General features: G+C 46.8%; 1 protein-coding gene and 1 long non-coding RNA gene across 2 annotated transcripts in view; one reads left to right on the top strand and one right to left on the bottom strand.

Annotated features, from left to right (window-relative positions):
• Positions 1 to 12,805: 12,805 nt before the first annotated feature.
• Positions 12,806 to 21,241, bottom strand: LOC132686190 (uncharacterized). The gene is made up of 3 exons (XR_009613502.2): positions 21,010 to 21,241; positions 15,198 to 15,400; positions 12,806 to 13,682 (listed from the first exon to the last, which is right to left on the bottom strand). It is a non-coding gene; the product is annotated as an uncharacterized LOC132686190 (long non-coding RNA).
• The window catches only part of QSOX1 (quiescin sulfhydryl oxidase 1), a 35,517-nt gene continuing 34,392 nt past the window's right edge, over positions 21,134 to 22,258 (top strand). The window contains exon 1 of the mRNA XM_060643814.2: positions 21,134 to 21,698. Within this exon, the coding sequence (XP_060499797.1) occupies positions 21,134 to 21,698 (565 nt within the window). The remainder of the gene's footprint in view (positions 21,699 to 22,258) is intronic.

The raw sequence follows: 22,258 nt of genomic DNA, 5'->3' as shown, positions 1-22,258 counted from the left end.
GGTGCTTATTTTCTTCTGAAAACAGGCTGCTGCAGCCTGACTTCTGGGTATCGGTGCAGAGGAGAGAAAACCACCTGGGTATGCAGCCAGCACTTTGACCAGGCCCTTCAGAGAGTCTGGGTCCCAGTTAGGACCACCCAGGTTCAATTTCTATGAATTCGGATGCCACATTTGCCCAAACAGGGCAAAGGAAGGAATGTCAGCTTTAACATCCTATTCTGCAGAAACCCCTCCTGCTTTCCCCCCAACCCCCTTCCCTAGTAACATCTATCTTACTTGCGGAGGGTTTCATAATGAGTTAAAAGGAAACCTTCATTTCTCAATAAGAACATTAAACTCTTGTCAAACGATGATCTATATTTAGCCACTAAGAAGTACTTCACCTAAACCAATTTGCATGTCTATGGATGTGTGTGTGTGTGTGTGTGTGTGTGTGTGTGCACGCGTGAGTGTGTTTGGTTTAATCATTATTAGCAATGGGGAAGGCCATAGGCCTTCACAGCTCACAGGTAACGAACATTAAAGGAAAAAAGAGAGTTCTGAAGGTGGAGGGTAGGCCCACCGTGTTCCAGGACTGCACTGGCTCCTGAGAGACCCACAGAATCCTGCTTTGGAGCACTGCAGGAGGACCTATCCCACACCCCTTCCAGCTCAGCTATGCCAGGGCCCAAGACTTAACCATCAGGGGTCTCTGTGGCCCGTTACTTTGGCTCCTTGCCACCTCAGTGCTTGGGATCGGTTTGGGACAGCTTCCCAGGGGGGCAGCTGAGCCATATCCCTTGGGCCTCAGAGCAAAGGGTAAGAGGGGATGACGATGATGAGAAATGTTACCAAGTGTGTAGACTTTCCCATTGGGTGACGTAATTTGCCCAAGGTCACACAGCTTATTAATGGCAGAGCTGGGATTTGAACCCAAGGCATATGTAGCACCAGGACACCAACCAGCCCCAGCCTCCCTAAGCCTTCAGCCTCCGGGCACCAGTGAGAGTATTACGAGTTTTGTGGATACAGTAATGGCCGATATTGGAGCCCCCACGGGAGGAGCAGCTGGAGGACAGGACTGGACAGACGGGGCCAAGCTTTCCCGGGAGCTGAGGGTCCAGACCTCTGGAAGGTGCACAGCTCAGAGCGCAGAGGCTTCCCAGTTACTGCTTGGGACGTCAGCCCTGAGCCAGGCTGCCTGGGGTCCGCTCCGACCTACCCCTGACGTTTGTGGGGCCAGGGCAGGAGGACACATGGACGCATGGATCACATGTCTAAATACTTCAGATATTTTAAAGTTATCCGTCCAGCTAACAAACTGTTAAGTAAAATACGTTCTCTCCTCCCATCTTGACACAGGAACCTTCACGAAGACCTGGGAGGCGGGTTTGGATCTCGCACACTTGAAGTCCACAGAGTCCTTTGACTGGGTGAGGAGCTGTGGGGAAAGTGGCCCCTTCTCTTCCAGGCCCTGCTCTGCTGCACCTCCTCAGGGCCTTTCCCCAAAGCGTGTGAACACTGGGCCTGCACGTTTGAGCTCTGCCCGTGCCTTTTGCAACAAGCCACCTCTTGGTCACCGTTTGGGCCTTCTCGGGGGCACCGTCCACCCTCAGCAAGATGAAGCCAGAGAAGAGGCCATTTGGGCCGGGATTCCACAGTCCCAGGTGCCCAAGCGTGGTGTACAAGGTGGGGGGTGGGCTCTCCCCTTGGCCCCCTGGATTCTGTGCCCTGGGGGGGCAGGGATGGCTCCAGAGCAGGGCCTTCTAAAGCATGAGGCCCAAGGAAGAGGTCCCTCCAGTCTGGGTCAAAGGATGTTGTGGCTGCCAGTCCCTTATTGTGAAACTTTGAGCATGTTAATTAATCTCTCTGCACCTTGTTTTCCATGTCTGGAGAATGGAGATAATGTCAGTACGGAGTAACAGGAATAAGTGAGCTTATTCAGGGGTAAAGTGCTTAGAACAGTGCTTGGCAAACAGTAAGTGTTAATTAGGTACTGCCCATTACGTGTAATTATTATTTGGGCTCGGGCATCCTCAAAGTTGCTACCAGATTGAATGCTGCGAAAAAACCTCATTTCCTGACTGGTGATGGGCAAAAGCTATTTCTGGAGACCTGGGGAATTCCAAGAACAGGTACTCTGGCTGCCTGATCTGTCCTCAGGCCAGAGCCTGTGACTGGAACAGAAACTGTGGAAAGAGGGGAACAGAAGAGAATGGGCCAGAAAGAAGGGCAGAGTATTTGCTGCCAGTTCATTCAGAAAGAGTTTCTTGGGCAGATACTTTTCCAGGCACTAGATAGCAGGAGTGAGCAAGACAGGGTCCCTGCCTCCATTCATCCTACCTTCTTGGGGTAGGGTGGGCAGGGGGGATAGAAGGAAGATGTGTAACAAGAAAACAAAGAAATAAACGTAAGCCTTACAGAGATAAGGGTGTGTGTGTGTGAAAGAAATCAAATAGGATAAATTGAGAGAATGGCTGGTGAAGAGAGTTGGGGGAGGGTGAACCAAATGAGGTAGGGTGCTCCCTGATGGCGTCTGAGGAGGTGACGTTAAAACTGAGACCTGAATAATTAGGAGGAACCAGCGGTATAAAGAATCAGGAAAAGGATGTGCCAAGAAACAAAATCGGCTAGTGCAAGGGCCCTGAGGTGGTTGTGTGCTTGACATAATATGAGAAACAGAAGATCTATGTCACTTAAAGGTAGTCAGCAAAGGAAAGAGTGACAGGAAACAAGTCAGAAAAGTAGAGAGAGACCCAGTCAAGTGCTTCTCAAAGTTTAAGATGCCCACAAGCCATCTGGGCATCCTGTCTGTTAAAGTACAGATTCAGGTTCAGAAGGTCCAAGGTGGGGGCCTGAAATTCTGCATTCCTAACATGCTCCTAGGCTGGGCCAGTGCCGCTGGTCTGTGGACCACACTTTGAGTGGCCGGGCTTTAGGCAACAGATAGTAAGCAGAGATGTGACTCAGTCTGGTTATATTTTTAGAGCTTGCTCCCGCTGCAGTGTGGAGAGTGGGTTAGGGGTAAGAGAAAAGGCTGGACACCAGCAGAAGGGCAATTACAGTGGCCCAAGTGAAAAGTAGAAGCAGCCTGCATTGGCTGGGGGTAGTGAGCTGGACAGAAGTAGGTGGAGAGCAAGTCAATAAGCCTGGCTAATTGACTGCATGAAGGGGTAGAGTTAAACACAGAAATCCAGGGTTGCCTGGGTGGCTCAGTGGGTTAAGCTTCCAGCTCCTGATTTCGATTCAGGTCACGATCTCACCGTTGGTGAGTTCAAACCCTGCATTAGGCTTTGCACTGACAGTGTGGAGTCTGCTTGGGATTCTCTCTCTCCCTATCCTCTCCTCCCCCCCCCCCCATTAGTACTCTCTCTCTCTCTCCCTCTTTCTCTCTCTCTCTCAAAAAAAAAAAAAATCACACACACACAAATCCAGCATTACTCCTAGGTTTGGGGCCTGAGCTAGAGGCTGAATCAATGCCTTCAGTGGTGTGGCCAAGGCTAGGGGGAAACGGGGTTTGTAAAAAAAAGAAACAAACAAACAAAACAAAACAAACCAGAGTTTCAGTTTGAGATGGTAGTCACATATTCAACTGAAAATGTTGAGTCAGATAGATGAATCTTTATTTTTAATTTCCCTTTTTAATGTTTGTTCAGACTTTAATGTCTGTTCACAGACAGAGGCAGAGCATGAGCAGGGCAGGGGCAGAGAGAGAGGGAGACACAGAATCCCAAGCAGGCTCCAGGCTGAACTGTCAGCACAGAGTCCGACGTGGGGCTTGAATCCACAAACCACGAGATCATGACCTGAGCCAAAGTCAGATGCTCAACTGAGCCACCCAGGCGCCCCCAGAGAGATGAATCTTGGGCTCAAGAGTGATTCTGGGGTTGAAAATAAGCATTTAGGAGCACTGGTTTTCGGATGGTATTTTAAAGCCACAAGACTGGACGGACTTGCTTATGGAGAACATGTAGCAGATAAGAAGATCTGAGAGCTGAAGCTGCAGGTTCCTAACATTTAGGAGTGACAGGGTGAGGAGGAGCCAGGAAAGGAGAGTGAGAAAGTACTGGTGAAGTAGGAGAACTGGTGAGTGGCCTGGTGGGCTTAACAGCGGACTCCAAAGATATCCCCTCCCTAATCCGCGGAACCTGTGAATATATTATCTTATGTGGCAAAAGGCACCATGCAGAGCAATTAAGGTTAAAGAGTTTGAGGTCAGAGATGATCCTGGATTATCTGGATGGGCCCAATCTAACCACCACAGCCTTTAAAAACAAAATGGAAGGTAGGAGCGGGCGTCAGAGATATGTGGCGATGGGAGAAGACGCACAAGAGATTTGAAACACGAGAAAAACTTGACCCACGACTGCAGGCTTTGAAGAGGGAGAAGCCAATTCCAGAACATAGGAATGGCCCTCAGAGGGAGGCTAGCTAAGACCTAGAACCTGAGTCCCACAACAGCAAGGAATGAATTCGCCAATGACCTGAATAAGCAAGGAAAGACTCTCCTCTAGAACCCCCCAGCAGGGAACACAGCACTGCCAACACCTCCACGTCAGCCAGCGAGACCTGTGTTGGGCTTCTGACCTACAGAACGGTGAGATAAATTTACATCGTCTTGAGACACTCAGTTTGTGATCATTTGTTACTGCAGCAATAGAAAATGAACCCATGTGGTTTAGAAGCCTAGGAAGAAATCATTTCGAGGAAGAGGGAGCCATCAGCTGTGTCACAGGCTGTGTGAGGCTGAGTAAGAGGAAGACAGGTGCGAGCTTTGGAGGGGGTGACACAGAGCTTGCTCTCAACCTTGACGAGCAGTTTCGGCGGAGTGGCGGGGTCAGAGACCAGGCTGGAGTGGGTTGAGGAATAAAGGGCAGGGTGAGGAAGTGGAGGCAGTGAACACAGACAACTCTGTTGTAAAGTTTGGTTGCAAAGAGAAGGAAGGAAATAGGGCGGTATCTGGAGAAGGGTGTGTTCATCCAGGAGTTTTATTTTCTTGGTCTTAGTGGGAGCCAGAGAACATGTGTGTTTGCTGAAGGAATCGACCGAGCAGAGAGTAGTTAGGTTTGGGGAGGGTGTGGGTGGGAATCAAGAGTGCGTGAGTGAGAAGGGCCTGGCCCCGGGTACGTGTGGTGGGAAGAAACAGCTGGAAGGAAAACAAAGAAGGCGAGCACAGGTGCAAGGTGATTTGTAGTTTGGTGGTGGGGGGAAGGAGTTCCTGTCTGATGGCTTCTACTTTGTCACCAACAGGACTGAAGTGAGGTCTCCTGGGAGGGTGTGTGGAGAGGGAGGCGTGCTGGAGGGTTGAGGAGAGAAAGAAAAGATATGAAATGGTGTCTCTTGAAATGTGGGAAGCCACCTGATGACAAACTGGAGGAGCACGGCCCCAGGAAGGAAGTGGCCTTTGTCATCTCTCTTCGGGCCCTGATGCTGGGACTGGAGGGGGCGGGGGTCTGTTGGATCCAGGTTGGGCCCCAGAGGAGGTTACTTACTAGACAAATAACCCTCAGGAACTCTCTTAGCTCTTCAGCTTCATGCTCACCCCGCCTACTTTCATCAAAGGAAACAGCAGGTGCCAAAGTGTTTCATGGCCTGTCAAGCCCTGTCTTTCTTTATGGGTGGGGTCCATCTTATACTCTCTGGCCACTGCAGGTGGAGATGCCCTGAAGGCTGGAGATGAGTGTAGGGGAGGGTGTCTGCCCAGCAGCAGCTCTGATTCTGAGATCATCCTCTTCCAAAGCATGAGCAATTCCTTCCACCTCCACCCAGTCCCAGGAAAAACTCGGGCTTGAGTGTGCTGTCCTGTACCCGGAACAAAGGGAGCGCCATAACCTGTGTTGGGGCTTGCTCTCCTTGGGGAGCTCCTCCAGCTATGTCTGCAGCCGTCACCTAGCTGGTCCTGCCCTGCCACTGGCTCAATGTCTGCTCCGTGGAATTGCCCCAGAGTGGCAATATGTATTCTAACGAAGGTTCCCTGTGAAAGCTCTCTGGCGGATTAGGACTTGTTGTGTGGGTGGTTTGGAGAAGGGCTACTTTATAAAAGTTAAATAAACCTCACCGATGAAAGAGACAGCGGATTCTCCCAGCGGAAAGTAGGGATCACAGAGCAAGAGGACACCATCCAGGGTCAGACACAGCTCAGGTGAGGACCTGTGAGTCCACATGAGGTCTATTTGACTCCAAGCTCATGTTTTCTCCCCCACCATATAACACTGCCTTCCTGGAGCCAACAAACCTGCCTGCTTCCGGGGAAGGGAGGTGGAGGGAAAGCACCAGCGTTTACAGAGTGCTTGCCTATCAGGGGTCATGCTTCTGTTCTGGCCCTCTCTGCAGGAGGGGAGGCAGAAGGCACACCTCCGGGTGGCTGAGAGTCTCTCTGTGTAACACAGACAGAGGTTGTTTTGTGACTACCCTGGCAACTGGAGCTCTATGGGAAACGGGTATGCTCTGGCACAGAAGCCACTCTGAGTTCAACATTTGATCCTGGTCACCTAAGACGGGAGAGCCAGGAACAACAACAGGGCACCATGTTCTTTTTGGCAACCACCTTCTCTACTCCTCCTGCCCGTCCTCCTAATGCCATAAAATTCACCCATTTCTTCCCCCTCCAAAGTAGGAGGAAGTAGACAAAAGAAAATTTTTCAGGGGAATGAAGATGGAATGGAATGCCTTCAAAACTCACAGAAACATTCTATGGGAGAGATGAACATAAAACTGGTTTTGAGCTGATTCTGAAGAGAAAGTGTTTACAGTTTGTGTCTGGCCAAATTGATGACTTGCAAAAACCCAAACAAGTCAAATAAAAAAATCAGCTCTTTGGAAAAATACATCAGAATCCAGAGTCTCTAAAGCATGATATTCACAATGTCCAGAAGATAATCCAAAACTTTTGACATATGAAGAGACAGGGAAATGTAGCCTATTCTCAATAGAAAACAACCACAAAGGACTCAGATGCTGGAATCAGGAAACGGGACTTCGAAACAGCTATATGTCTGTATTCAATGATGTAAGGAAAAACATGCTTATAGTGAATAGAAAGGTAGGGAGTCTCAGAAAAAAAAAATCATAAAATGTAGTGAAATGGCAATTCTAGAGCAAAAAATTGCAATCTATGAAATAAACTAAAATTACAATATCTGAAATAAAAAACAAATTATGGAATGGGCTTAACAGCAGAATGGAGAGGACTAAATTTAGAAAAATTCAGTGAACTCAAAGCTAGATCAACAAAAGTTAATCTAAGAACAGTGAAGAAAAACAAAAAGAAAATCAGAAAAGACTTTCAGAGACCTATGGAACTCATGGAACACGTGTCTAACATACTTATAAGTGGAGTCACAGCCAGAGAAGAATGAGAGTGGGGCAGAAAAAGCTATTTGAAGAAATATGACTGAACCATCCCCAAATATGGTGAAAGACATACATTTAAAGACTCAAGAATCTCAGCAAATCTGAGGCAAGGTAAACATGAAGACACTATGCCTGGGCACATCAAACTGTTGAAAAGCAAAGAGAAAGAGAAAGCAGTCTGAGAAAACCAACATGTTACATACAGAGAAACAGTGATATGAATGACTGCTAACTTCTCACCAGAAGCCATGGAAACATCTTTAAGTGCTGAAAAGAAAAACAAAACAAAACAACAACAACAAAACATGCCAATTCTTTTCGCATGCTAGTGAAAATACCCTACAAGAATGAGGGCAAAGACAATTTCAGATAAAATTAAGAGGGGCACCTGGGTGGCTTGGTCAGTTAAGTGTCCCATTCTTGATCTCAGCTCAGGTCTTGATTTCAAGGTCGTGAGTTCAAGCCCCACATTGGGCTCTGCACTAGATGTGAAGCCTACTTAAAAAAAAAAATAATAAAATGAAATAAAAAATAAAAATAAATTAAAAAATAAAATTAAGAAGACTCATTGACAGCAGAGCTCCACTCTAAGAGATGATAAAATTCTTCATGCTAAAGGAAAACAATACCAGATTGACATTCAGATCTTCTAGAAGGAATGAGGTGCTTTGGAAGTGTAACTATCTAGATAAATAGAAAAGTCTATTTTTTCCTCTTAATTTCTTTAACATATGTATGACTATTTGAAGCATAGAAATATTTTCTTGTGGGTTTTATAATATAAGTAGATATAATTAATACCCATGACAATACAACAAGAAGCAGGAGATAGCACACTTTTCCTGTAAAGGGCAAGAGAGTAAATATCATGGATTTGAGGGCCATAGGATCTCTGTCACAAGTACTCAACTCTGCACTGTAGTGTGAAAGCAGCTGCAGATAAACATAAGCGAATGGGTGTGGCTATGTTCCCATAAAACTTTATTTACAAAATAGGCAGCAGGCTGGATCTGGCTCACTAACTACAGGTTTGTCAACTCCTGTAAAGGAAAATGGCAGTAGGATGGTAAAAAGACTTATGCAGTGGCAAAGTTTCTGCATTTAAATGAAGTGGTACAATATTAATCCTAAGTGAACAGTGAAAAGTCAAGTGTTTCTCAACAGTGGCAATTCTGACCTTTCTGGACAAGCGCCCAGCTCTTGATCTCAGCTTAGGTCTTGATCTCAGGGTCATGAGTTCAAGCCCTATGTTGGCAACCATGCTGGGCATGGAGCCTACTTAAAAAAATAAAGACTACAAAAAAATAATAAAAGGAAGATGAAAGACCTGTACCACCAAAACTGTAAAATATTGATGAAAGAAACTGAAGAAGACACAAACAAATGGAAAGATATTCCATGCTCATCACTGAAAGAACCAATATTGTTAAAATGTCCATACAACCCAAAGCAAAATATAGAATTAATGCAATCCCTATCAAAATATCAACATTTTTGGGGTACCTGAGTGGCTCAGTTGGGTAAGTGTCTGACTCTTGGTTTTGATTCAGGTCATGATCTTACGGTTTTGAGTTTGAGCCCCTTATCGGGTTCTGTGCTGGCAGCACAGAGCTTGCTGGGGATTCTCTCTCTCCCTTTCTCTTTGCCCCTCCCCCCCCGTCTCTGTCTCTGTCTCTGTCTCTCTCTCAAAATAAATAAATAAACTTAAAAAAAGAAAAGATATTAAAAATATATCAACATTTCTCACAGAATGAGACCAAATAATACTAAAATTTTTATGTAGCCACAAAAGACCACAAATAGCCAAAGCAATCTTGAGAAAGAACAAAGCCGGAGGCATCACAATTCCAGATTTCAAGATATACTACAAAGATATAGTAATCAAAGCAGTATGCTATTGGCACAGAAAATCGACACATAGGTCAACAGAATAGGATAGAGAGCCCAGAAATAAACCCATGCATGTATGGTCAATTAATCTATGACAAAGGAGGCAAGAATATACAATAAGGAAAACACAGTCTGTTCAACAAACAGTGTTGGGAAAACTGGACAGCTACGTGCAAAAGAATGAAACTTCAGTACTTTCTCGCACCATATACAAAAATAAAACAGAGTAAAGACCTAAATGTGAGACCTGAAACCATAAAACTCCTAGAAGGCAGCAATTTCCTTGAGATCAGCCACAGAAACATTGTCCTAGATATGTTTCCTCAGGCAAGGGAAACAAAAACAAAATTAAACTGTTGGGACTACACCAAAATAAAAAGCCTTTGTACAGTGAAGGAAACCATCAACAAACAACAAGGCAACCTACTAAATGGGAGAAGATATTTGCAAATGATATATCCGATAAGGGGTTAATAACCAAAATATATAAAGAACTTCTACAACTCAACACCAAAAACCCAAACAACTCAGTTAGAGAATGGACAGGGGACCCAAATAGACATTTTTTTCCAAAGAAGACATTTAAATGACCGACATACACATGAAAAGATGTTCAATATCACTCATCAGGGAAATGCAAATCAAAATCTCAAGAAGATATTACCTCACACCTGTCAGAATGGCTAAAATAAAAAAGACAAAAAATAACAAATGTTGGTGAGGATGTGGAGAAAAAGGAACCCCGTGCACTGTTGATGGGAATGTAAATTGGGGCCGCTGCTGTGGAAAACAATATGGAGGTTCCTTAAAAAAAATAAAAAATAGAATTACCATATGATCCAGTAATTCTGTTTCTGGGTATTTACCCAAAGAAAACGAAAACACTAACTTGAAAAGGTATGTGCACCCCTATATTTACTGCAGCATTATTTACAGTAGCCAAGAGATGGCAGCAACCCAAGTGTCCACTGACTGATGAATGGATAAAGAAGATATGGTGTGCATACACAATGGAGTATTACTCAGCCCTAAAAAGAATGAGATCTTACTATTTGCAACAGTATGGATGGCCCTACAGGATATAATGCTAAGTGAAGAAATCAGAGAAAGACAAATACCATATCATTTCATTCATACGTGGAATTTAAGAAATAAAACAAATGAACAAAGGGAAGAAAACCCCGAATCAACCAAAAAGCACTCTTAACTATAGAGAACAAACTGATAGTCACCAGAGGGGAGGTGGGGGGCGGGGAGGATGGGTGAAATAGGTGAAGGGGATCAAGAGAACACTTATCATGATGAGCTCTGAGTAACTACAGAATTGTTGAATCAAGTATTGTACAATTGAAACGAATAGAACGCTGTGTGTTAACTATGCTGCATTTAAAATTAAAAAAGAAAACCGCATCAGTGAGCACAGGCTTGTGGCATGGTCAGTGAGGGGCAGAGCAGCAGGGGTGGGAGATGGGGTCTGAGCCGCAGGTAGCGCCTTTAGGCCGAGGTACAGATGTGGATTTCCTAAGTGGATGGGAAGTCACCGGAAGGTGTCAAGCAGGGAATGAGGCGCTGTGGTCCAGAGGACAGTCTGGGAAGAAGTCTAAAACTGCCTCTCTGCCTCTGTCCAGGGTGTTTGCGGACAGCAAGGCCATCGTAAAATAAGAATGCATAAAATAACATCTGGATGCTGATATGGTCACCTGAGAACATACGAACACTCCATATTTCATTTGGGCAATTCACACAACACGCTCTGAGAGCTTCCTGTGGGTGAGGCAAATTCTTGCAAGATATTCTTTCTTCTTTACATAAGTTTCTCCCCATTTCTGCACCCAAATGGCTTGAGCCAAGTTTATCTGGACACCTGAAAATCCCTGGTACATTCATGGCACATCTCGACATAGGTACTGTGACTTCCAGGTGTACTCAGACCTCAGCCTTCCCGACTATTCTTAAAAACAACGATTAGTTGAGCCCTACTGTCCCAGGCACTGTGTTAGACCCTCACATTCTCCCAGTGGATCCTTACACTTACACCTCCTTGTGGTGGCCATCTGCACCTTCTGCCTTGGTCCGCACAGCCCCATCTGACCTCTTTCCCAGATGGCAGTAGTCCTTTTTCTCTGGAAAACTCCTTTCTTACTCCAGACATGTAGTTCTGGTTGGGGCTGCCAGTACTGTGCTCACCCGGCTACCTATAGGAATGGATACACTGCCTGGGATGAGCCAGTGGTGATACCCCATCTCCCTGATCACAGGGATTGATCAGGGAATGAACACATAACCCAAGCCTGGCCAGAGTTTTTCTCCAGTATTTCTCAAACTAGGGTCAGGAGAGAAGTTTGGTCTTTTCCTCCTGACCTCAAAGATGAAAGCATATGACTACGGTTCTAGACTTTTGGAAGCAGCCAGGCTTAGAGACTAAAGCCAATGTGGAGACTAGAAGTGCAGAGAGAACTATGGAACCATGGTTTCTCCGAGGCCAGATAGGCCTTTGCCTTATTCTCGAATTGGTCCCTCCTGGCAATCGATTCCCCTTTCCTGCTTTAGCCAGTTCAGTTAAGGATTTCACCCAGCGTAACCAAGAGTCTTCTGAAGGTGTTCTTTGTTCAGACAAATCCCAGAATCTCAGGCAGCCCCTGCAGCTGACCAAGAGTCTCAGATCTTGTTCCTGTTGAGTTCTGACATGCTTTTGAAATTCTCTTGCTTCCTTTATAGCTATCCCCACCACAATGGCTAGAGCTCACAGCCCTGGCTTCAGCTCATAGCACTGCTAAGATAGGCTGGAATTTTCAAAGACTTGACTAAAATTCTGAGAGGTCACAGCAAGCAAATGAATAACATGAGGTAATAAATGCACAAAACAGACATGATTACAGAGCAGTCTGCAGCTAGCTTGCTTCAGGGCCTGCAGACCTATTCTCTTGCATGAGCTATATCGAGATTGCTTCATTCTACCCTCATGATGTGGCGAAAGGTTTTAGCAATCTAGCCTGGGATCCCTGCTTCCTGGCCTGATTACGCATAGAGCGTTGCTTAAAACATTAGCTAATTTAAAAAATTAAAATGTGGCAAACCAAATTGATTTATAGATGCGATGCAATCCCAATAAAAACCCCAGCACGTTTTTTAAAACTTTAGAATTGACAAGCTGATCCTAAAATTCCTACAGAAATGTAAAGAACTAGAATACCCAAAATAATTTTGGGAAAAACAAAGACACAAAATCAGAGGACTTCTCCTAATTAAAGAATTCCTCAAAAAGTTTAGCATATGTAAACAAATGTAAAAGCTAAAACTATAAAACTTCTAGAAGAAATCCAGAAGAAAACATAAGAAAATCTTTGTGACTCTGAGGTAGGCAAAGACTTCTTAGGACATAAAAAGTACAAACCTTAAGAGAAAAAAAAAGATAAATTAGACTTCATGAAAATGAAAAGCTTCTCAAGAGACACCATCAAGAAAATGAATAGGTGAGCTTTTGGCTGAGAGAAAATGTGTGTAAAGCATATATCTGCAAGGATTTGCATCTAGCAAATATATATATATACACAGAACACTTATGACTCAGTAATAAGTCAACCCAATCTTTAAAAAGGTCCACAACACTTCAATACTTCATACACACAAAAAGATTTAAGAAGAACCACGAAAAGATGTCCAACCATTAGTTACCAGGGAAATGCAAACTAAAACAAAATGGGATGCCACTACCCACCTACCAGAATAGCTACCATCAAAAAAATATGGATACCACCAAATACTGGCAAGGATGTGGAACAAGCTGAACTCTCATACGTTGTTGGTGGGAATATAAAATGGCACAACCACTTTGAGAAAAGGTCCGGAAACTCCCAATACTACATACAGTAATCCGGCCCTCATTTCTGCAGGGGGTTTGTTCCAAGATCCTCAGTGGATGCCAAAACCACTGTACTCTGTATATGCTATGTTTTTCCTGTGCATACACACCTATGATAAAGTTTAATTTAGAAATCAGGCACAGTAAGGGATGAACAACAATAATATTAAACAGAACAATTGTAAGACTATACTATAATAAAAGTTATGTCTCTCTCTCTCCAAATCTCTTACTGCGCTGTACTACTCACCCTTCTTCCTGTGATGATATGAGGTGATAAAATGCCTACGTGATGAGCTGAAGGGAGGGGAATGACCTGGGCCTTGTGATGTAGCGTTAGGCTACCACTGACCTTCTGACCATCAGTCAGAAGGAGGATCGTCTGTTTCTGGTTCCTCTTGATTGCAGGTAACTGAAACCATGGAGAAGAAAACTGCGGATGGGGGCTGGTGGGACTACTGTGTAGACCAGTCCAAGGACACAGAAATTCCTCTCCCCGTGTGGAGGTTTCTTGGGCTAAGAGGCTGAGTCTCCTCTGAGATCTGCCAGCCGTGGGAGGGCATCTTCTCATCCACCTGGTCAGCTTACTAGAGAGGGCCTGTAGTTAGGAGACAGTTTTAATTCGAAGGTGAAGTACAAGGAATACTTTGTGGGCGTCTGAGCCACATTCTGCAATCAGCTTTATCCGTAAGAAAGCAGAGAAATTTGAATCTCTGCTTGTTCCTTACTCAAGAGGGGATCCAGCAGCATTACTCATGGACACAGACCCTCAGCCCCCACCCCACACCCCTTTGCTTGGCAGCGTGCTCGGCCCACAGTAAGCTCGCAATGATTGCCAACAGAGACATTATTACTATTAGCTTTCTGCTGAGATCTGTGCATCTTATGCCCTTCTGTGCAGCTCACCAGGGCTGCTTTCTCCAAGCCCCAAATTCCAGATGGGAAAATGTCTTTCTGCAGGGGGGTAATTGGCACCAGAAATGCCCTTACTCTGCTGGTGAGACCAGGCCTCTATGCCCAAGTGTGGCCTTACCTTTACACATTCAACAGCAAGTCGATCACATAAATTCTTTTTGTGGTGTTTTATGGGCCACCAAAATTCCCAAATTATTTTAGGGACCAAAATAGGGTGCCAACGGGGCACCTGGGTGGCTCGGCTGGTTGGGTGTCTGACTTTGGCTCAGGTCATGATCTCCCCATTTCATGGGTTCGAGCCCCACGTCAGGGTCTGTGCTGACAACTCGGAGCCTGGAGCCTGCTTCAGATTCTGTGTCTCTCTCTCTCTCTCTCTCTCTCTCTCTCTGCCTCTACCACGCTGGTGCCCTGTCTCTCTCAAAAGTAAAAAAAAAAAAAAAAAAAAAATTAAAAAAATTAAAAACAAAAAAACAAAACCAGGGTGCCAACTTTAAATTTTTCCATTAAGGATACATTTTTTTTTTTTTTAGTTATCCATCCGCTATCATCATTTCATTTTATTTTAAAAAATTTTTAATGTTTTTATTTATTTTTGAGAGAGACAGAGCACAAGTGGGGGTGGGGGTGGACAGAGAGAGAGCGAGACACAGAATCCCAAGAAGGCTCCAGGTTCTGAGCTGTCAGCACAGAGCCCAATTGGGGCTTAAACTCATGAACCATGAGATCATGACCTGAGCCGAAGTCAGACACTTAATCCACTGAGCCCCCCAGGCACCCCTCATCATTTCATTAAAAAAAAAATAGATTGTATCTTTTCAAGCAGTTTTAGGTTCACAGAAGAATTCAGCAGAACATCCAGTGAGTTCTTACATACCCCCTGTCACCGTGCATACCTCCCCCACCCCCATCAACATCCTGCTCCCGAGTGACACATGTGTTAAGACCTATGAACTAGGCACATCATTATCACCCTAAGTCTACGGATTGCTAGGGTTCGCTCTTGGTGTTGGGCATTCTGTGGTTTTTGACAAATGTAAAAGGACATGTATCCACCACTACAATATCTCACAGAATAGTTTTAGTGCCCTAACAGTACTCTGTGCTTGTCCATTCATCCTTATTCATTTCATTAAAAAAAAAAAAAAAAGCATTTAGGAAATTGAAAATTGGATAGGTATCTCAAAATAGAAATTTTTACCCCCTTGGACTGGTGAAACTAGTCTGAGGTGCGGTGGAACCACAGCTGAATAAGAAAATCACAACAGTTGGGGGCGCCAGGGGGGCTCAGTCGGTTAGGCATCTCTCGATTTCAGCTCAGGTCACTGTTGGTGAGATTGAGCCCTGCATCAGGCTCTGTTCTGGGTGTGGTGCCTGCTTGGGATTCTTTCTCCATCTCTGTCTCTAAAAAAAGAAAAGGAAAGGAAAAGGAAAGAAAAAATACAATCACCACAGCATTCATAGACAAGAACTCCAAAACTCGAGTAGCCTCTGTACCCATTTTACAGGTGAGGAAACTGAAGCTCAGAGAGGTGGAGGCAGTTGCCAAGGACTGAAAGCTAAGTATCTTCACTCCACAGACCAGGTGCTCATCTGCCATACCCAGTGTCTTCTAAAAGAGCTCCCAAACTAGTAGCTTTGAGGTAGAAGGAGGGTGTCCCCACAGCCTCAGGTGACTGCTGTCTTCCAACTTGTGCCTGCTCTTCCCACCCCTCCCTCCACGTGCACATGCGTATTTGTCTTCTCTTCAGGCAAGTTCTGAGAAGCCTTTTGTTATAAGCAAAGTTTAATTCTGCCCCTTCTCAGGACTAGTGTTATACTTTGTAGTTATTTGTATTTATCTATTATACGAGAACTACAGGACTCACCCTTAAGTCACAGCAGAAGATATTTTAAATTAGGACACCTACTCCAGAAACCTAAATTTCCCCCCAAATAAATCCTACAGTATCAACAAGTTGGCAAAGTCTCCAGAAGCCTTGGAGGGGGAAGACTGGGCACTCAGGGTGTGGTCTTCTTGCTTTTGACCTCAGGCCTCATTTGACAACTTGCAGGTCCCCAAAATGTTTCATTCCTGACATTAGTCAGAGAGCCCAAACAAGGTCTTGAGTGTATAGACTTTTATCTTCATTCTACTTTAAATAGTTTCCTTCTGGGGGGGTGGGGGTGGGGGAGGGAAGGGCAGTGTGTGTGGAAAGGGTGGGGGTGCCTGTTCCTTCTGAATTGCCACCAAGTGACCTAGGGACTGGGGAAGCTCTACACGAACACTGGGTTCGGCCCCAGATATCCCATTCATACACGTCCCCGTCTCAATCCTCCCACAGTCATGTTGGACGGCCCAACAAAAATGGAGTCTGCCATTACCGGGCTGTTGAGGAAGGTCATCAAAAAGACGTGACTGTCGACCGCCCCATGAGCTGGCCCCCAGGCACTCAGAGGTTCCTCCCCTCCCCCGTTCTTGGAATGTGGGCTCTCCTTCCTTTCCCGCTCCGAAGGGCTCCTCCAAGGACACAGTCTTGAGATAGCGATGTGGTGTGAAGAACACCAACATGGTTTATGTGACTGAACCAGTTAGAGGCCTCTTAAGATTTGGCAGGCAAGCGCAGGAATCCGTTAGTCGTGCTGCCGCCCAAGACAAGCCTCACATGTAAGTTCCCTTTACTTAATAGAAATGCCAGCTGTCAACCTGGACTGGCCTGCCTCTTGCTTCGGTCTCTCCCTGCCCTCCAAGTACAGGGTTTCAGATTACTCCAGGGAAGCTCCCGGGAGGGTTATGAACCCATACTTGCCGTGTGGTCTCAAGCGAATCCCTTCACTTTTCTGAGCCTGTGTCTTCTCTACAGATGAGAATAAGGCAGCCGGACCAAGTGCGAACAGGGTGAACGAGGAGCCCAGAAGGAACTGCTTAGCAGCCCTCTTCCAATGGCTCTCTCTCTCCAGTGGTCAGGTGGATGTCTGGCCCTCCCCTCCCGCCCAAGAGACTCACAGAAAGATGGTCAGGGATGTTTGTGTTTTCTATTCTCATTTCTAAGGCCTCAAAGACCCGCATTTAGGGACCCTGTTCTAGGGTATTCTCTACTAGTAGTATTTTCTCTCCTCTCCACCCTCTTCCAACCTGCCTTTTGTCTTGGAAATCAACTTCTATGAACGATAGCCAGGGCCGCCCCCACCCCCACCCCTTCCAGCTTTGATTGTGTTTGGCCAATGGGAGGCACTGTTAGAGGACTAGAAGAGAAAGAGGTAGTAGAGGTGAGACTCTCCTGGTGCCTCACTGCTCTCCCCCACACTTCCCTGTGTTCCTGGCAGTGGTGGCATTTTGCAATTACAGCTGTGGTTGGGTGGCCCCTCTTCCTTGACCCCAGCTCCCACAGGTTTTCCTCACAAAGTTCCTTCACCTTATCTCCCCCAGTGGAGGGGCACTAAAAAGATTTCTTGCTGTTGTTAGTCACGAAGGACCTCACAGCTCTTGTCAGTTCCCTTCACCCACCTCTGTAGACAGTCCTTCCATTAATGAATCTTCGAATGTGGTTTCTCTTTCCTGCCGTACCTAAACGACACAGAATCTTATACCTCTCTCTCCGCTTTCAGAATTGGTATTCTAACCAGCCCTGGCTATTGAAAAGTTCATCTGTAAGACCAAGAGGTGAGTCTTGAAGGGACAAAGCAAAGGTCCCTTGGCTGCTAGGCAGTTGCCTTCTAGCTAGCTGCACACACCCTTTCTCATGCTCGGTGCAGATGAGTGAGTGGGAAGTCATCTAATGGTCTGCTACCGGGTGACATGTTTTACCAAACACAATCCTGTTGCTCACCATAATTATCTGTATTTGTATGTAAGCTGCATTCCTCTGACCATCTGTCTTATTTTGGTTGACAGACTCCCAAATTCCCTCTCTTTTATTCATGCATAATACATGAATGATTCACAAGTGGGAAAGTCAACAGGGCTCCTTCTACCTCAGTCTCCTCATCTGTATAAATGGGATAATAATACTATCAACCTCATAGAATTGGTGTGAAGATTAAATGAGTAATGTCCTTAAGTGTTTAGAACAGCAGGTGCAAAGTATTATCTAATACTCTCTCATCTGGTTCCTTTGGCTCACTTTCCTACAGCTTGTATGTAGGAAGGGGAGCAGGGGACCTGGGTAGGAATTCCTAAGTCCCCCCACTTTCAGTGTTTTCCTCCTCTTTCCCCTCCCCCCTCCATACCCCACTCCTGAGTACATCTCCTTCTTTGCCATCTTTTTATCCCAGGAAGCTTCTGGAAGGGCAGCCAGCACAAGTTGATTCTTATGTTTTCTGCTTTCAATTCTAGACCAGTGGTTTTCAGACGGTGGTCCGGAGAGCCCCAGGGCTCCCAAGAAGACCCACAGACCACAGAAAGTGGTTATCACTCTAGGTCACACCCTTTAGCTTGCTTTTTTATCTGTTCAAGTTTCCTTTCAAGATTCTGTTTGAACACAGGCTTCCAAGACGTGAAAAAGTTGAAATCCCTATTCTGAGATATTGAAGCCCTAGATATGACAGCTCTCACTCCTAACTTCTTTGACCCCCTTGCCAAGCAACTTTCTCTACTTCATTCAAATAGTTTGGGTTCTTTTCCATTTCTGATGCTCTGAAACAGATACGTGAACAAGCAAATCTTTGTGTACACATCTGTGGTGTCTCTCACAGGTGCTCAGCATGTTCAGCAGACATTGTCTCCTTAATTCTCAGGCCTCTGGGGGAAGATAACTACAGCACTGTTTAACAATAGACACACTTAAAGGCACTTGACTTTTACTGGCACCCAATCCAACCACTGGAATACTTCCAACCCCAGGAATCAAAAGACTATTAGGACTCTATCCTGATGACCCTGGGCCACAACTGGTCCTAATGGCTGCTCGGAGTGAGGGAAGTGGGGTAGCAAAAGCTGTTCAGGGACCGGCAGGCAGGGAGGAGCGCTCAGCATCGGGAATTGGCTGTGGGAGTTTGGGGAGGTACTAACACTCCAAGCGGTCAACATATAATTTCTTTATGCAGTTCAAGACTCTGGGCATTGAGACTATGAATACAGGAAAGGAGCAAAAGCCCTAACATCCAGATCTCTGCCTGGAATGCTCATATCCCAGATTGCCACAAGGTCCCTCTCATACTTCATTTGGCTCAAATGTTACCTCATTAAGACTGTCTTAAGACTGGGGCAAGCGGTGCCTGGGTGGCTCAGTTAAGCTTCCAACTTCAGCTCAGCTCATGATCTCACAGCTCGTGAGTTCAAGCCCTGCATAGGGCTCTCTACTGTCAGCGTGGAGCTGGCTTTGGATCCTCTGTCTCCCCCTCTCTCTGCCCCACTCTCACTGTCAAAAATAAGTAAACATAAAAAAAAAAACAAAAAACAAAAAACAAAAAACGACTGGGACAAGAAAAGCCCCTACCTGGGTTCTGAGCTCTCTGGCCCACTTCTTTTTCTTTCTTTCTTTTTAAATGTTTATTTATTTTTCAGAGAGAGAGAGACAGAGACAGAGACAGAGACAGAGCAAAAGCAGGGGAGGGGCAGAGAAAGAGACAGAAACACAGAATCTGAAGCAGGCTCCAGGCTCTGAGCTGTCAGCACAGAGCCTGATGCAGGGCTCAAACCTACAAGCCAGGAGATCATGACGTGAGCTGAAGTCTGACACTCAACCAACTGAGCCACCCAGGCACCCCTCTCTGGCCTCTTCTAACCACACGCCTTTCCACAGAGCAAGAAGTCCATGCGCCACGGGGATGTGCCCACCCAAAGCTTCTGCTCGTCACCCCTTCTTAGACAATATTGTGTGTACCTGAGACCCTAGAATTCTCTGTCCCGATAGCACAAGGCCAGCTTCTAGAGACTGTGTTGGCTTTTCCGTCCTTTGGAGGAGCCAAGGAACAGCTATTTGTAGGAGGTGTGGATGTGCAGATCCAGATATGATAGTGTGGGTACATGGCCCCTTGAAGTACGAGACAGAGCTGGAGTACAAAGAGTAGGAGGAGGAAGAGTAGGAGGAAGATCGAGGGCCAGGGACCGGTTACCACCTAAGCCACCCCATTCTAGTGCACATCTTGGAGGAGTCCAAGAATTCTAAACTTAAATTTGGCCTTCCAGATTATGATGAAGGTATACTTGTCACAATGAAAGGATATGAATTTTACATACCAGTTTAACTTGGTTTGTACTTTTTCAGTACATACACATACGGTATGTGGGCCTCCATTTGTGCCGTTGACCATGGCCCTGTAAATATTAGGGGTAGGCCCATCCCCGACCACGCTGTCTAAAATAAAACAGCACTTCCTCTGTCACTCTATTTCTACCCTAGTTCTTCATAGCATTTGTCACCATCACATCTACATTTACTTGTGTATCATCTCTCTATCCCTAGCCTCACTAGAATGTAAGCCCATGACTGCATAATCTCAGTTTTGTTTACTGTCTTATTCTTAGTACCTAGAGCAGTGTCTGGCACAAAGAAACCACTCAATAAATGTTAAATGAATAATGAGTCCAGTCCCAGATGGCTCACAGATGAGTGAGCTAGCCCACAAACACAAAGGAAAAAGATTATGTGAGACAACCCTCCCAGGAGCTCTCTCTCCCTGTAAAATAACTCAGTCTAGGGGCTACAAATGTGACCAGGGAAATAAATTAACCATTAACACCTTAGTACACACAGACACAAAATTAGTTAGAGGGTTACTTTTGAGAGGGACACTTGAGTACAGAGGGCTTCTAGTAGGCTGGGGAATTAGATGTGGGGGTCCACTGGAGGAATCCCCTCATGACCTTACCAGGGTGGCCAGACCTGTGTGCTGAGGATACACTGATTCCACCGCAATGGCCATGCCAATCCAGCGCAGCTTAGTGTGGAGAGGGGGCTTCTCATCCATGATTAGAAAGCCCTCAAATACGGTTTCCCTTGGATGGTCACAGACCTCAGGGGTGTGGGCACATCTCATCCTTGTGGGGTCATGATGATCACAGACTCAGAGACCTCCCTCTTCTCTCTCACCTGCTTCTAACTCATGTCTTATTGCGTGGAGGGATCCCCAGAACTCTCTTGGTACAGCGTAAATCGATCCAATCTATTCCAATTTACTCCTTTTCCGTTAGATACGAGGCTCGTGAGAAGCCAAATGACCTCCTCGAGTCCCCAACAGCGACCGGAACACCGGTCGGGGCCTCTGCAGGGCAAACGCCCCTCTCCTGGAGGGCTGGAGTGGGGGGCTCCAGGGCCGGGGTTGCGCTCCCCGCCCCCTGCCGCCGAACACTCTAGCGCTGACTCCGAGGCCTCGGCGGACCACGGGGCGGGGAAAGAGGCGGGGCCGGGCCTAGGGGGCGGGGCCCCGTGGCTCCTCCCCCCGACGGACGCCGGTGGAGCGGCGGAGCGGTCGGGCGCCGACTCGTCCGAAACTGGTGCGCAGTGGTGGGCGCCGGCTCGGAGGATGCGCTGGTGCGGCCGCCGCTCAGGGCCGCCGCCGTCGCTGCTGCTGCTGCTGCTGGCGGTGGCCGGCGCCGGCGCGGCCCCGCGCTCCGCGCTCTACTCGTCCTCCGACCCGCTGACGCTGCTGCAGGCGGATACGGTACGCGGCGCCGTGCTGGGCTCCCGCAGCGCCTGGGCCGTGGAGTTCTTCGCCTCCTGGTGCGGCCACTGCATCGCCTTCGCCCCGACGTGGAAGGCGCTGGCCAACGACGTCAAAGGTGAGAGGCGGGCCGGAGGGCCTCTCGCGCCATCCCCCACCCCGGCCGACCCCCTCCACCTGTCGGGCCGTGAGCCTCTCCCACCGGCCCATCGCCTCGCCCACCTCTTTCTCTCGGCCGCTTTGCACTTCTCCGCGGTTTCCAGCCCTCGACTCCATTTTTGGCTCCCGCGCCTCCTCTCTCCCTTTGGCAGGTGTGCCAAGCTTCTCTCCCCTCCCGGCGGCCTGGGCCCTCGCACCTGCTCTGCTTTTCTGCCCGTCTTCTACCGGCTTACCGCCCCCATCCCTGCGCCGGGGTCCTTTGTTCCTCCGATTGCTAGGCTGACACCTTACTGCCTCTTCTACCGTCGCCTGTGGCAGTCCACTTCCTCTCGCCCAGGGACCCGTCTCACCTTCCTACGGAGTTCTTCCGCTGCTGTGGGATCGGTACTAAGGACAAAAGGAACTGACATTCCGTCTGCCGCCCCAACAACCCCTTGGCTAGTTGACCCAGCTGCTACTTAGACTTCTTTTTTTAGCTCTACTTTGGAGACAGCGTTTTCCTGCCTCGGTTCCAGGCCT

This window comes from Panthera onca, chromosome F1, assembly GCF_046562875.1.
Source record: "Panthera onca isolate mPanOnc1 chromosome F1, mPanOnc1 haplotype 2, whole genome shotgun sequence".
Classification (NCBI taxonomy): Eukaryota; Metazoa; Chordata; class Mammalia; order Carnivora; family Felidae; genus Panthera; species Panthera onca.
Note: the sequence above shows the minus strand (reverse complement) of the source record. Positions and strands in the feature narration are given on the sequence as shown.